Consider the following 12,439-nt stretch of genomic DNA (forward strand, 5'->3'; position numbering starts at 1 on the left):
GGGCAATTTAGAAAGAGCTGTGATGGATCTCTAAGTACAGACCAGAAAACAACCTTGGAAAACGGGTTTTGATTTTCAGCTTAAATTTGAAGTGACCCAGGCTCTAATAAAGAGGCAGCAATCTATATGTACAATGTGGATGGTTCACACATTAGCTGGCCTCAGACATTTGTACCTGGGGAGGAGGGTCAATAATCTGAAATTCATTGTGACACTTACAGCATGGCCCCATCAATAATGGTGAGATGTCAGCTTCAGTGCTCGTATCACAACTGCATATGCCTTCTTGATGTTGCCTACTCTCCACATCCTTCATGTATCTGATCACATGTGGGCTGCCCATGGCTGGCATATATAGGCATCACAGATTCAATGCTCATGTGCTTGGTGGGTTTGTCAGAGGGAAGAGAGATCCCCTCACTTAAGCTATGAGGATCAGCTCCAATTGCATGTTTGAGAGAAGAGTGAAGACTTTGAGCAGGTTACTGGATGAGGAACTTAAAAATACAGATGCTCAAGATATCTGAAATGTCAAATTAGGCTTAAGTGGATGTTCAGAGTGCGTGTTTGATCAAAACCTAAGGCTTCATGCAATCTCTGTAGGGTTTTTCCAAAAATCTTAGGCCTAAGCATTTTTTTCTCTTTCTGTACCCTCTCCTGTCTTGCAGGTCCAAAATCCCATCTATTGCAGCTGGTGTCGTCGGAGGTCTCCTGTGCCTGGTAGTTGTCGGGTTGGGCATTGGACTTTACTTGCGGAGGCGCCACATCGTCAGAAAGCGGACCCTGCGCCGGCTGCTGCAGGAGAGGGAGGTGAGCACTGCCAGCATGGCTGCAACACCAGCTGCTTTATTTGGGGAAATGGGTACCAGCCTCCTCATACCAGAGAATTAAAGCACCGTGTATCTGCCTTGTAACTCAACAAGCCCTTGGGTTGGCAAACGCACCATCTGGCGTACTAGTCAGAAAAGAGGCAGTGTGCACCTAACACCTTCTCACTTAATAAGTCTGATCCTTCTGGATATATTTTTCAAAAGCTTTAGGGGATTTAGATGTCTAAATCCCAATGAAAATCATTGAGATTCTCTACTCAGAAAAAACTACCCCTTCAGGGTGAGGTGGAATGTATTTGCTGATCCATGCCACATTGCTGTGTAGACCCTCAGCCTGGAATTTCTCCCTGCAGCCAAGCCTTGAGGCTGCTCTGGCAACTTGATTGCTTTTGAAAATTTTACCCTCTTGGTCAGGCCTATGTCTGATCCTGTGGAAAAAAATGAGACAGAAAGGAGAGGAGGGAAAGGAATTGAGGAAGTGTTTGTGTGTTCTCTTTGGTTTGTTTTTAGCACAAAACAACCCACAAAGCCATCAAAGTGAACTGTTCACCCACTTAGGCATGAACAAGGTTTCTACACTGCTTTTTGTTTTCTGCGTGGTTTTGTGTGCGTTACAACAGCACTCTCTGGATACCTCACTTATAAAATAGCAAAATTAATTATCCTGGATTAAAGCTGCTCTTTTATGATTAGCCCCCTTCTCTTTCTAGTCCAATTCTAGTAAATAATTGGCAAATTCTATTTAGCATTCTGCTAAAAGCCCAGTTGCAGCTTCCTTTTGTGCTCACTGGTTTTGTGGAGTCAGCTGCTAAAATACTTTAAAAAAAACCTGTCCTTTTTAATGCACTATCTAACAATATTTTACATACCACTGTATTCTACAGTTGTGATAGTAGAGTTCAGTTTGTGCTCAGTTCATATTGTACCCTCTGGACTTCTCAAAATGAGGGCATTTCATCACAACAAAAAGGTTGCTGGCCCACTAAAAACAGTTGTATATAACTAAATAAGGTTTTATTCAAAGGAAAGGAAAAAGAAAAAGCACTGAGGGAAAAGGCTGACTTATGCATCAAAAGTGTTAAATATCTGTGTTTGAAGGGCATTGCTGCTCTTTGCAATAAGGCTTAGAGCAATCATTTTTAAATCATGGATAGTCAATTCAATATCTCCTTTTTTATTGAGAAAAGAATAACTCTCAGAGTTTCAATTGCCGCTTTAAACCCTGAAGTCTGGGGGGAGCCACTAGTACCATGGGAATTTCATCCAGTTAAACAAGAGCAGACCTGAAATGGGCTACTTACCCATTATTTAAAACACCTTTATAATTTATTTGCAAGTTCAGAAAAAAATCTTTAGAATCTGTGGTAATTACATTATTTTTCATGCTATGTGTTTTAAGGCTTTGAAGTCAAAGCCTTCATTTGAACAGTAGTAATTCCTTCATTCTCCTTTAAAATGGCAGACGCCACTCTGTGATTAATTTTACATCTGAAATTTGGAGCAACTCTAGATATTTATTGCTGCAAGTCAGAATGGAGCTGTCCTGCCATAAACTTCACATGGAATAAAATGTTCATTATTTTAAAGGCAGGATTTATCTGCTTTCCCAACGCATGCTGCTTGCTGTCCTCCTAGACTGTATATCTTTCTAATGTCTTCTTCTGTCTGCACCAGCTTGTCGAACCACTGACACCCAGCGGAGAGGCACCAAACCAGGCTCATCTGAGAATTTTAAAGGAAACAGAGTTTAAAAAGGTCAAAGTTTTAGGCTCAGGAGCTTTTGGCACTGTTTATAAGGTAAGATCACCATGTTTCACTTCTTTTCATCTTGCTCCCTCATGGTTAAGCCACCCAAACAAAGCATGAAGTGGGAGCTGCGATCATTGTGTAGATTTTTTTTTAAACTAGATTTTAGAGCATGTATATATTGAATGGTAGAGACATGACTCAATCATCATTAGTTGAGTTATGAATTGGGTAACATGAGAAGTTTTACATAAGATGTTGCCAAAGCCATACTGCTGAACCTGGAGGACAAAGGTCTTGACTTAAACACTACCACAGCCAAATACACCCTGCTGTGAATAATAGGAAGAAAAGAAATGCACTTTGGTCAGCTCAGTGCTAAGCCATTTTTTTTATGTGGTCTGGGGTCTTGTTTTTATAATCTTCAGTCACTCTTTCATTAGAACTGACAGAGCTATGTGGAAGTGTCAACACACCTTCAGTTGTGTAGGTCCACAAGGTATTTTCACTCTTGGTGTTTATCCCCTGCATTCCTTCTTCACCAAGTTCCACTTTTTTGTGCTCCTTCTTTTATTCAGGATAGTGTTTCAGGCTTTGCCAGTAGTATTGAAATATAAGCTATAGATTCAATGTATCTTTTTATAAAGCTCTAGATTCTGAAGCAGGCTTCCAGCAGTGGCTAGGAACTCCCATTGACCTGAAAATGTACACCTACATTGCTGGGTACTTCAACAGAGTGTCCTCACAGTGCTGTGCTGTTCACCTGCCGCCTAAATGGCCTCCTGACACTATAAATGTAGAGCACTGAACCAGTCAGACATAAACCTACCTGCCACTGCATATGTTTAGAACTGGATTGTTTGTACAGTATAGATGCCATCTTGTTTTCATCAGAAAATGTCAATTCTTTTCATCCCATGATTTATAAATGGGAAGGGGCAAGGTTTTGTACATGCAGTTGCTGTGATGCACTAATTAATTAGATTTCCATCTGCAAAAGTTGCTCTTTATGCATCTTGGGCTATTTATACAGGGATGGTAATGAACCATTTCAAAATTAAAAAAAAAAATATGGTAGAGGTAACTGAAAGAGAAATGCTACTCACCCCATTAACAGGATTTTGTTAACACCCACAAGACATATTTTTGCCTATTTTTGTTGTCTGCCATGTCTTCTCATTGTTCAGAATATTTAAGTCTACTCAGAAGATGTAAAATGTATGTGTAATTGTGAGAATTAACCTGTTACATATATGAGGCCAAGTAACTCTTTGTACTTCTTTTTGGTAGGGACTTTGGATCCCAGAAGGGGAGAAAGTTAAAATTCCTGTCGCTATTAAAGAGTTGAGAGAGGCTACATCACCAAAAGCCAACAAGGAAATACTTGATGTAAGTTTTCATGTTTGTTTTGTCAAATTGTCAGTGGTCTGTGGCATTGTCCTCTGAAACAAGTAAAGGGATTTCAGGATTTTGGGTGGGAAGAAATATTTTGCACCCCAAACTGCATTCTCCATCTAGAAGTACTGGGCTTTGCAGCCCAGTCTGTGAAGTGCTTTTGTATTTCCTGTGAACGCCTTGCTTGCAGTCCAAATACTGATGTTATATTCGTGGGGTAGCACCTAAGGTGAGGTTAGGACCTCTTTACAGCTAATTCTCTTTTCTTTATTCTGATGTTTCCGGCCTTAAACTGTGGCATTTGTTGTTATTATGGCAGTAGAACTAAAACCAATAACAACATATCTAATGATTTTTGAATCCTGACATTGCAGACTGTCATAAGATGGTTGCTTGGTTACATAGGATTAAATTAACTATAAATCCAAAAGAAAAAAAAAATACATCCCAACTCTGACTTCTCTGCCATGAACAGCAAGAAATTATCTTGCTTCCCGAAAAAGGCAAGGGAATTTTATTCTCTTGCTTGGATATAGTTCATCACTTCAGGAAAAAGGGAAAAAGGCTATGAGACACTGTTTCAGGAGTTTATAAATGTGTGAGTTTACAGCGGGTGAGCCAGAGTCCTAAACACAAAGTTCCCTGAACTTGGAATAGCTAAAAAGCTGAACTCTGTCACTAGATCTGAAGCAACACAACATAAAGCAGGTACAAAGGTATATATTTATATGTGAGAAAAGGAAAAATGCTGAGTGCGGAGAGGAGCACTCAGATGTTCAGTATATGTTCCATTCAGCTTTTCTGTGCTGTGGTTCAGTCCTCAGTGACAAGAAACACATTGCATGCATGTGTGTGTGCGCGCACACGTGTGTGTGTCCTGTTCAGCCCTTCAAGCGCTGAGCTGGAGCCTGCTGGGTCACTCTGGAGGACTGGTTAGCCCAGGGACTCCCCAGGGAACACAGTGTATTTGGTACAGATAAGTCTTTAAGCTTCTCCTTGCTATACCCGCATGAGTGTGCCTCTAGAAAGTGTAGATTGGAAGCCTGGATTTGGCAGGGGCTCATCTATCAAGTGCTTGTTTGCAAGGACAGGACGCATGTCCCTGGTATGTTCCAAATGGACCTGTGAAGTGCAGGTCCACAGCTGGGGACAACCTGTTTACGTGGAAGTGATGGTCCTTCAGCCACAGGCAAAACTGTGGATTTTTTTTATTTTGGTAGAAATTGAACCATTTTAACAGGAAATCTATTTTAAAAAAATGTAATCGAGCTTTGGACAGCAAATGACAGATCAGGTAGGAAGGCTAATCTCAAATGGTTCAAGCTGGCGAAGATCTTAAGGCCAAGTCTCATAGTGAGAAGTGTCAGGATGAGTGGCTGGGAACAAACCTACTGGTGCTACTGATAATAAAGCACGCTGGATTTTTCCAATCACCCTGAATAAAAAGTGTTATTCCAATACGTTACTTCAACGGATCATGTGTTACGTACTGTATGATTTGATATGTGTGTTGCAGCAATGCAAAAGAATAGGTGGTCCATCTCAGAATCCATACACAAAGCGATATCCATCCTGATTTTAGTTTAGTTAGACTCCATGCCAGTCTCAGCCCTTCCCCAGGTCCCCGATCCCTGTGGCCCTCGTCCCTGCCCCTCGCCTGCCTGCAGGCAGGCTGCAGTCCCTCCCTTTGCTGGAGTTCCCCGCATCGAGGAGCTGGCAGAAATGGTGCTCAGCTGCCTGCCCTGTGCTGTGCCCCTCCTTTCCCTCTTCACAGTGATAAGAACCATAACACAGTCTTCACAACAGATGCTTTGGACTTCACTGCATTAAATTCCTATATGCTGAAGGAAGGGTTAACGAATAAACCTACAGTACTGAATCCTGCCTTCAGCAGAACAAGATATTCACATGACAGAGCAGTAGATGCAGGGACTGTGCACTCTTTGGTGGTGTCAAAGTACTTTCTCTTTTCAAAGAAGTTTCTGTATCATATCCCCCCATTATCTTTTCCATTGAATTAGGATGTTTAACAAAAAGCTCTTGCTTTTTATAGTCCTGTTCATTTTTCGGATTATTTTGTTGGTAGAATTCATTCTATATTTCAGAGGAAAATTTAAAAAAATACAAAACCAGTGAAAGAAGTCAGAGGGGTGACTCCAAAAGCTCCTCCCAAAACAGGTTTTTGCTACACAACCAACTTTTCAAGGTCACTGAATCTTCAGAGATAATAATGTCCAATTAAAGATGATTTGTCTTACAGATACACGTTAGGTATAGAACAAGCACAGCAGCTTTAGCTCATATAATCCAGGCGAGCTCTCACTGGCTTTATTTTAAGGTAGGGCTAATTCAGAAGATTGTTGTTGAATACCAAGCATACTTGGAGCAGGTCAGAGCGCACCACAGAGATTTCCAAGATAAACAGTTGAAACAAAGGCCCACTTTAATGTCTTGGGCTACTTAGAGGGACCCACGACCGCACAATAGCTCCCTTCTGCTCCCTGTGAGGAGGCGGTGGCCTGTTTTACTTTGCAGTATCAAATGCAAGAGGCAGCATCAACGCTTGGACTCTCTCCAAAAGCTGTGTGGCCTGTACGCCCACCCTGCTCTTTCAGCATCCCAGTTCTCAGCCCCCAGGTCAGCCCTGTGCAGGCTGCGTGGCAGATGGGCAGTGAGAACAGCTCCGACTCTGCAGATTTCCCCCCTTCCCACCCCCCGCTGAAATGAATACAATATGGATCTGAATCCCAACAGGAAGCAAGGCAAGGAACAGACGCCCTTCTTCAGTATGATGGCTCGGTTTGGAAGCCTAGGGAGATTTAGCATGTTTAGTCTCTACTTACATCTGAGCATCATGTAGTGGATTCACAAGGTTCTCTAAAAAACACTGCCACAGATATCTATGTAATTGAATAGCACATTGTATTCTTGCTTTATATTTCCTCCTCGGGCTATCCTACAAAATCAGTGTTAGCCTTGACAGAGGGTTCTTTTTCAAAGCCCTGCTCAAATCTTGCAGTAGGTTGAGGAGCCTTACCCATTTCTGCCAGACATCATCTTTAATCCAGCTGCCTGCAGACCATTTTAATCCCAGAGGCTCCAAAATACAGAATTAGCACCTCGGAAGAAAACTGCATTACATCATGTTGTTGCTTATTTCTTGAACGTCATTGCTTTAATAATTCTATTTAATAATAGTTCTTACCAGCTACACAGCTATGTGACATCTGTGGAAAGCTTGTTAGATCATGAGTAAAGTGCGATGGTATTTCATTTCTTAAGCTCTCAGAAAGTGCACATTTGCTCCTTTGCTTGCCACAGTAATGCCCTGACTATTATTTTAGGCTTTGGGGGGCTGCTAGCCTGATACTGAATTGCCAAGGGATGATTAGTTTATGTCACTCCAGACACTGAGTTAAGATGCTGACCTGAAACCTCACTGCATGGAAGAATTCCCATTTATTTCCCATTGTGTTGTTTTTCAAACAAATGGCTTTAAAAATGTCTAGAAATGAAACACTAAATCAGACATGAAGTTAATTTTAAAAAAAAACACAACTTCAGCTCTAATTTTTTTCCCCTTATTGGAATCCATTCTTTGAGCTTGCACTTGACAGTGGATATCAGTATAAATATAGATCTCAAATTTAAATTTGTAAGTAGTTTTTGCTTGCAAAAACCATGAAGTTGGGGGTTTTTACTGTGTGGCCATGCTAAAGGATGTACTCAGTGTGTCTGGAGTGTACTGCACTAGCCTCTGAAGGGGCCCCTCCCTTCCTACAGAAGAGCAGAGGAGGAAGTACACTGGGTACCTTAGATAGGTACCTAAAGATACACAGGGTGAACCAGGCTTGAAAGAAGAGTTTTTCACATATTTATGAAACTCAGACACAAAATTCCAGTTGACCAAAGGGTTTATTATGCTTAGGCTCCCACATTATAGGTGCCTTCTTGGTATAATTTGCATTGCTATGTGGGTCTAAAACAGCTTTTCCAATGGGGGACAATATTTTCACTGGTGTTGCTTCAAGTAAGAAGTGTATTTAGACTTCCTCAGAGATGAACTGATTATTAACCTGTTTGATTTAACATGGACTGAAGGACAACTTGGTCAAAGAAGTCTTGTCTCTTAAAAAGTCAAACTGTCAGTCCCATCCTAGATGACAACTTTTGACTTTCTGCATTAGTACTAACTCTGACAAAGGGACAGAGGTCTCAAAATTACTGATTTCCAGTCAGTTTTGTGAAAAGATTTGAGGAGGAAAAAAGGCCCTATGACACATGTTCACGAGATATGTTGCCCTTGCAATTATGTGCTCAGAATCATGAAATCCCATCAGCTTCCAGCAGATGTTCAATTTATTAATTCCTCCTATGTCTAGGATTTTATGTCCTATGTTTGCTTGGTGTTCCAGTAGCAGTAGACTGGCTCTTCTGCAGCATCTCAGTGATGCTTCAGTGTTCAAAATCTGGACCTCCCACTGAGTGGAAAAAACTTGGTCCACAGAGTGGGAAATACAAGTATTTTGTGTATGATACAGGGCACAGAGTTTGCATATAGTATTTTAGCAACCTCTTGGATTACCAACCAACCAACAATACTGCCTCCAAACATTTCTGTCATACCAAAGGGAGTGTTTCACATTTCTTTTATAACTTTCTTCTTAGGAAGCTTATGTGATGGCTAGTGTTGACAATCCTCATGTATGCCGCTTGTTGGGAATTTGCCTCACTTCTACTGTTCAGCTCATCACACAGCTGATGCCTTATGGCTGCCTCCTTGATTACATCCGAGAGCACAAGGACAACATCGGCTCCCAGTACCTTCTCAACTGGTGTGTGCAGATTGCAAAGGTAAGAGGACCAGCATGCCGCCAGATCAGCTAAAACGCAAACTGTATCAAGGAGATCTGACAGCGTTTAATGTATTTATTTACTTGTCCCTGTAAATCTTTATATTTCACCACATGGTTCCTAGATACCTTATATGTGACAGTAAGCAGTTACTTTGTCTTAAACAATTTACCATTTTCAAGTTGCTGTGAAAACCTTAACTATTCTTCAAAATGCTCCTAGACAGTGTAATATTATCACCAAGGCATTTATGTCCAAACCAAACACTTGTAATGAAACAATAATTTGATGCAACAAAGCTGCAGCAGGGAAGGGAGTAGAATTTGGCAACTGCCATACTGAAGTGCTGCTTCCATCAGTGGATTTCTCTGGGCTGTGCTGTGGAGCAAACAGTGATGTTCTTGAGTATACCTTCTTGTGTGCCTCATAGAATTTCAGGCTGCAATCTCCGAGGCCTGGGGATGGAAACTGCTGATTAATAAATACCAGCTCATTCTAGTGCAGGCTGGCTGTGACCAAAGGACAGTCAGGCACCCCAGGGCTGTTCTGTAATTTATATGCACTGAGTTGGTGCCTGTAATCTAATTACAGTGGCCATAGTGCCAAATAAAAGACTCATTATCACACCTGGCACTGTTTGCCTAAGAGAAGAGCAGCAAAGGAGAATGAAGTACAGCCTCTGGCCCTAGGCAGCAATATGCTGCATTTGGAAGGTGGTTAGCCATTTGCAAACATGGAAGAATAGAGCAAAACCAGCAAAAAAAAAGCTGCAGTTTGTTGATTTGTCATATGAGATGGCAGTATCCGCAAAGCCCAGATGCTTTAATGCTGCTTATTTCAGGAATGATGGTCTGCAAGCTAACCACACACTTACAGCCTTATCAGTCCCTCGAGACCTTGTATACATCCCAGGCTCGCCTGGCCATGGTTTGCTTTCAGGAAACATGCTGAGGACCTCAGAAATGTATCCACCAAAAGTATACAGAGCACATTTTTCATCTCAGTGTGGGTACTTTTCTACAGTACATTCCACAGCAAGTGAATTTTAATTTATGCGTCCACCCGGGATGTGAACTGCCTTTTTGTGACTCTTTTGCTCTCTTGTTTAAAATCAATTACTGCTCTGTCCCTTTGGAAGATGAGCTGGAGGCCACATTTTCCTTTCTCCTCCTCATTAATTTTTAAGGTGGCAAAATCAGTCCCAAAAATTGATCCTTGGGGCATCACTTGCCCGAAAGGTTGCCATTCACAATTGTTAGCTTCTGTTTGATTTTTTTCATGTCAGTTCAACATTTGCCCATAGCAACCTCTACCCTCTCCAGTGATGACTGACCTTCAACGTACTTCTTTGTGCTGCTCTGCACTGAAGTTCTCCTCAAAGTGCCTGTAAATCACGCATTCGGCTTTTTCCCACCAATGTGTCTGGTGTTACCACTCTGATAAAGTCGTGCCAGGTTTCTGGACATTCCCTGACTCTTTTCCTCCCTCCAAACGTATATTTTAAAAATTGGAACAAATATATTTATGTCTGGTAACTAACCAGCAGGAGGCAAGTTCCCTGGGAAGCTTATTTTTGTTTCTGTTTTCACAGCTTTGAATTAAGTTTTCTTCTCAACTATAAACATTATCTTTCTCTGAGGTATGGAGTCCTGTCTTTCATACAAGATGTTATGACAGAGCATAGACAGACCACATGCAGAAACACTGTGAAGTAACTCTTTGAACACATTGGTCTCACACTTAATGATGAAAAATGGCTTAAATCCCAGGCCTGCACATAATTATAGATCTGCTGAACCTTCTAGATGAGCAGTTCCACATCTTCAGTGTAAGGTTATGCACATGCATGAGTCTTCTATATATCAGCATTTTAAACAGCTTAGTGTGAAACTGATATTCTGCCTTTCAGCAGCTTTTAGTCTTAGCAAGTCTCCGCAGCAAGACATGTTTAGCAGGAAAATTTTTTGTCCTACTGGGGCTAGATTATGTGAATTTATTATTTTTTTAATAGCCTGCTTTCTGTCGGCAGCTCGAGATCTTTCATTTCAAGAGGTCTGCTCGCTAAAGATTTATTTGTGTAATTAAATGCACGTTCTTAGTGGCATTGTGCCAGTTTGTTTGTGTGGTTTGTTTTGGCAACATTAGCACCACACGGGTGAAGCTCTACTGAGGGACATGGGTGGAGGATCTGATGGTGGTCCAGGTTAGCAGTGGGCTTATGAAGGGGGTGGAGGCTGGAAGGGAATTATTCCCTCCAGTGCTCTGTCATCACATTAACATGATAATTTGAATGTTAACTTTGTAGGTTAGAAGTGCTTTTTTATTAATTCTCTCTTCATAAAAATACAAGCTCATAAGCTGCTGCCAGAAGAAAACTATCAACTGGGAATAATTGTGGTTTTTAGGAAGGATCTTGCAGGAAACTTAGAAATCATGAACTTTTTGATTCCATACACCAAGATACTGGAGTTGAGGTAAAGGGGAATAATCTCTGTGGTCAGAAATGCAGCTGTTAGATTCATTCTTTAAAAGTCAAACCAGAACAATTAGTCGTATTCTTCCACGAAAGACAGTTGTACCAAAAAAGCACGTATGCTATGGTGAACACAGTGTAATCATGGGAGGCAACGAAACTGGAAGAACTTGCCGGTTCAAAGAGAACTTGAAAATAGATGCAACTGTGAGCTCAGCCATAAAATTAATTTTTTAAATTTTATTTCCTTTTCTCACATTTGTTGTGGAATGCCTCATTGTTAGCAGGGAGAAGGCAGAGTACTCTGTAATGAGGCACAGAATCAGCACCTTTGAATGATTAATTTATTTTTGCTTGGACTCTTTACCCAGGCCGTTAGTGTCTACATAGTCTCTGAAGGCTTGGGCTGCGTGTGTATGGAAGGTGATAGTTAAATTCTTCACTGTACTTTCCTGAATTCACTGGGGTTGCACAAATGAGGCTGAAAGAAGGGTTTGCCCCCTTATTTGCAGGTCCTATCCCAATTTTATGTTTCTTTAACTACATCCCAAAGGAACCGCATCCCCTGCTATACCTGCTACTGTCCCTTTTTTCTCCATGACTCCACTGGCACATGGACCCACAAAAAGGTTCCTGAAGGTAATATCTCCTTGTAACTGTGCAAGCGCACGTCCTAACCCTGCAATAAGCATCACATGAATCAAAATGCAATCCTTTTTCTGAACGGGGTATAAGTTACCACGTGTTTATGGTGGTGTGCGTACAGTTACCACAGAGCAGCTGATGTTTGGTAACTCATTTGCGCATCCAAGCCCAAAGCATGCGATGCCTACTCATGGCCTGTCTTATTGCAGGGAATGAACTATTTGGAGGAGCGTCGCCTGGTGCACCGTGACCTTGCTGCCAGGAATGTCCTCGTTAAGACTCCTCAACATGTGAAAATCACAGACTTTGGGCTGGCAAAGCTGCTCGGCGCCGATGAGAAGGAGTATCACGCCGAGGGAGGCAAGGTAAAGCACATCGGAGAAATGAACGGCTGTGCATTTGTCAGTGTTTGTGCTTGTACATGAGCCTTAAACACAGGGGGAAAAAAAAAAAAAAAGTGGGTTTTTCAAAGTGCTCAGCTGCGCTCTCAGCATGC

General features: G+C 41.6%; 1 protein-coding gene across 3 annotated transcripts in view; it reads left to right on the forward strand.

The window, feature by feature from the left end:
* EGFR (epidermal growth factor receptor) overlaps positions 1 to 12,439 on the forward strand; it is a 165,693-nt gene that overhangs the window by 138,787 nt on the left and 14,467 nt on the right. For all 3 annotated transcript variants that reach the window (XM_064443823.1, XM_064443824.1, XM_064443822.1), the window contains 5 exons: positions 669 to 810; positions 2,505 to 2,627; positions 3,867 to 3,965; positions 8,640 to 8,825; positions 12,153 to 12,308. In XM_064443823.1, the coding sequence (XP_064299893.1) occupies positions 669 to 810; positions 2,505 to 2,627; positions 3,867 to 3,965; positions 8,640 to 8,825; positions 12,153 to 12,308 (706 nt within the window). The remainder of the gene's footprint in view (positions 1 to 668; positions 811 to 2,504; positions 2,628 to 3,866; positions 3,966 to 8,639; positions 8,826 to 12,152; positions 12,309 to 12,439) is intronic.

Source organism: Phalacrocorax carbo, chromosome 2 (genome assembly GCF_963921805.1).
Source record: "Phalacrocorax carbo chromosome 2, bPhaCar2.1, whole genome shotgun sequence".
NCBI classification, from domain to species: Eukaryota; Metazoa; Chordata; class Aves; order Suliformes; family Phalacrocoracidae; genus Phalacrocorax; species Phalacrocorax carbo.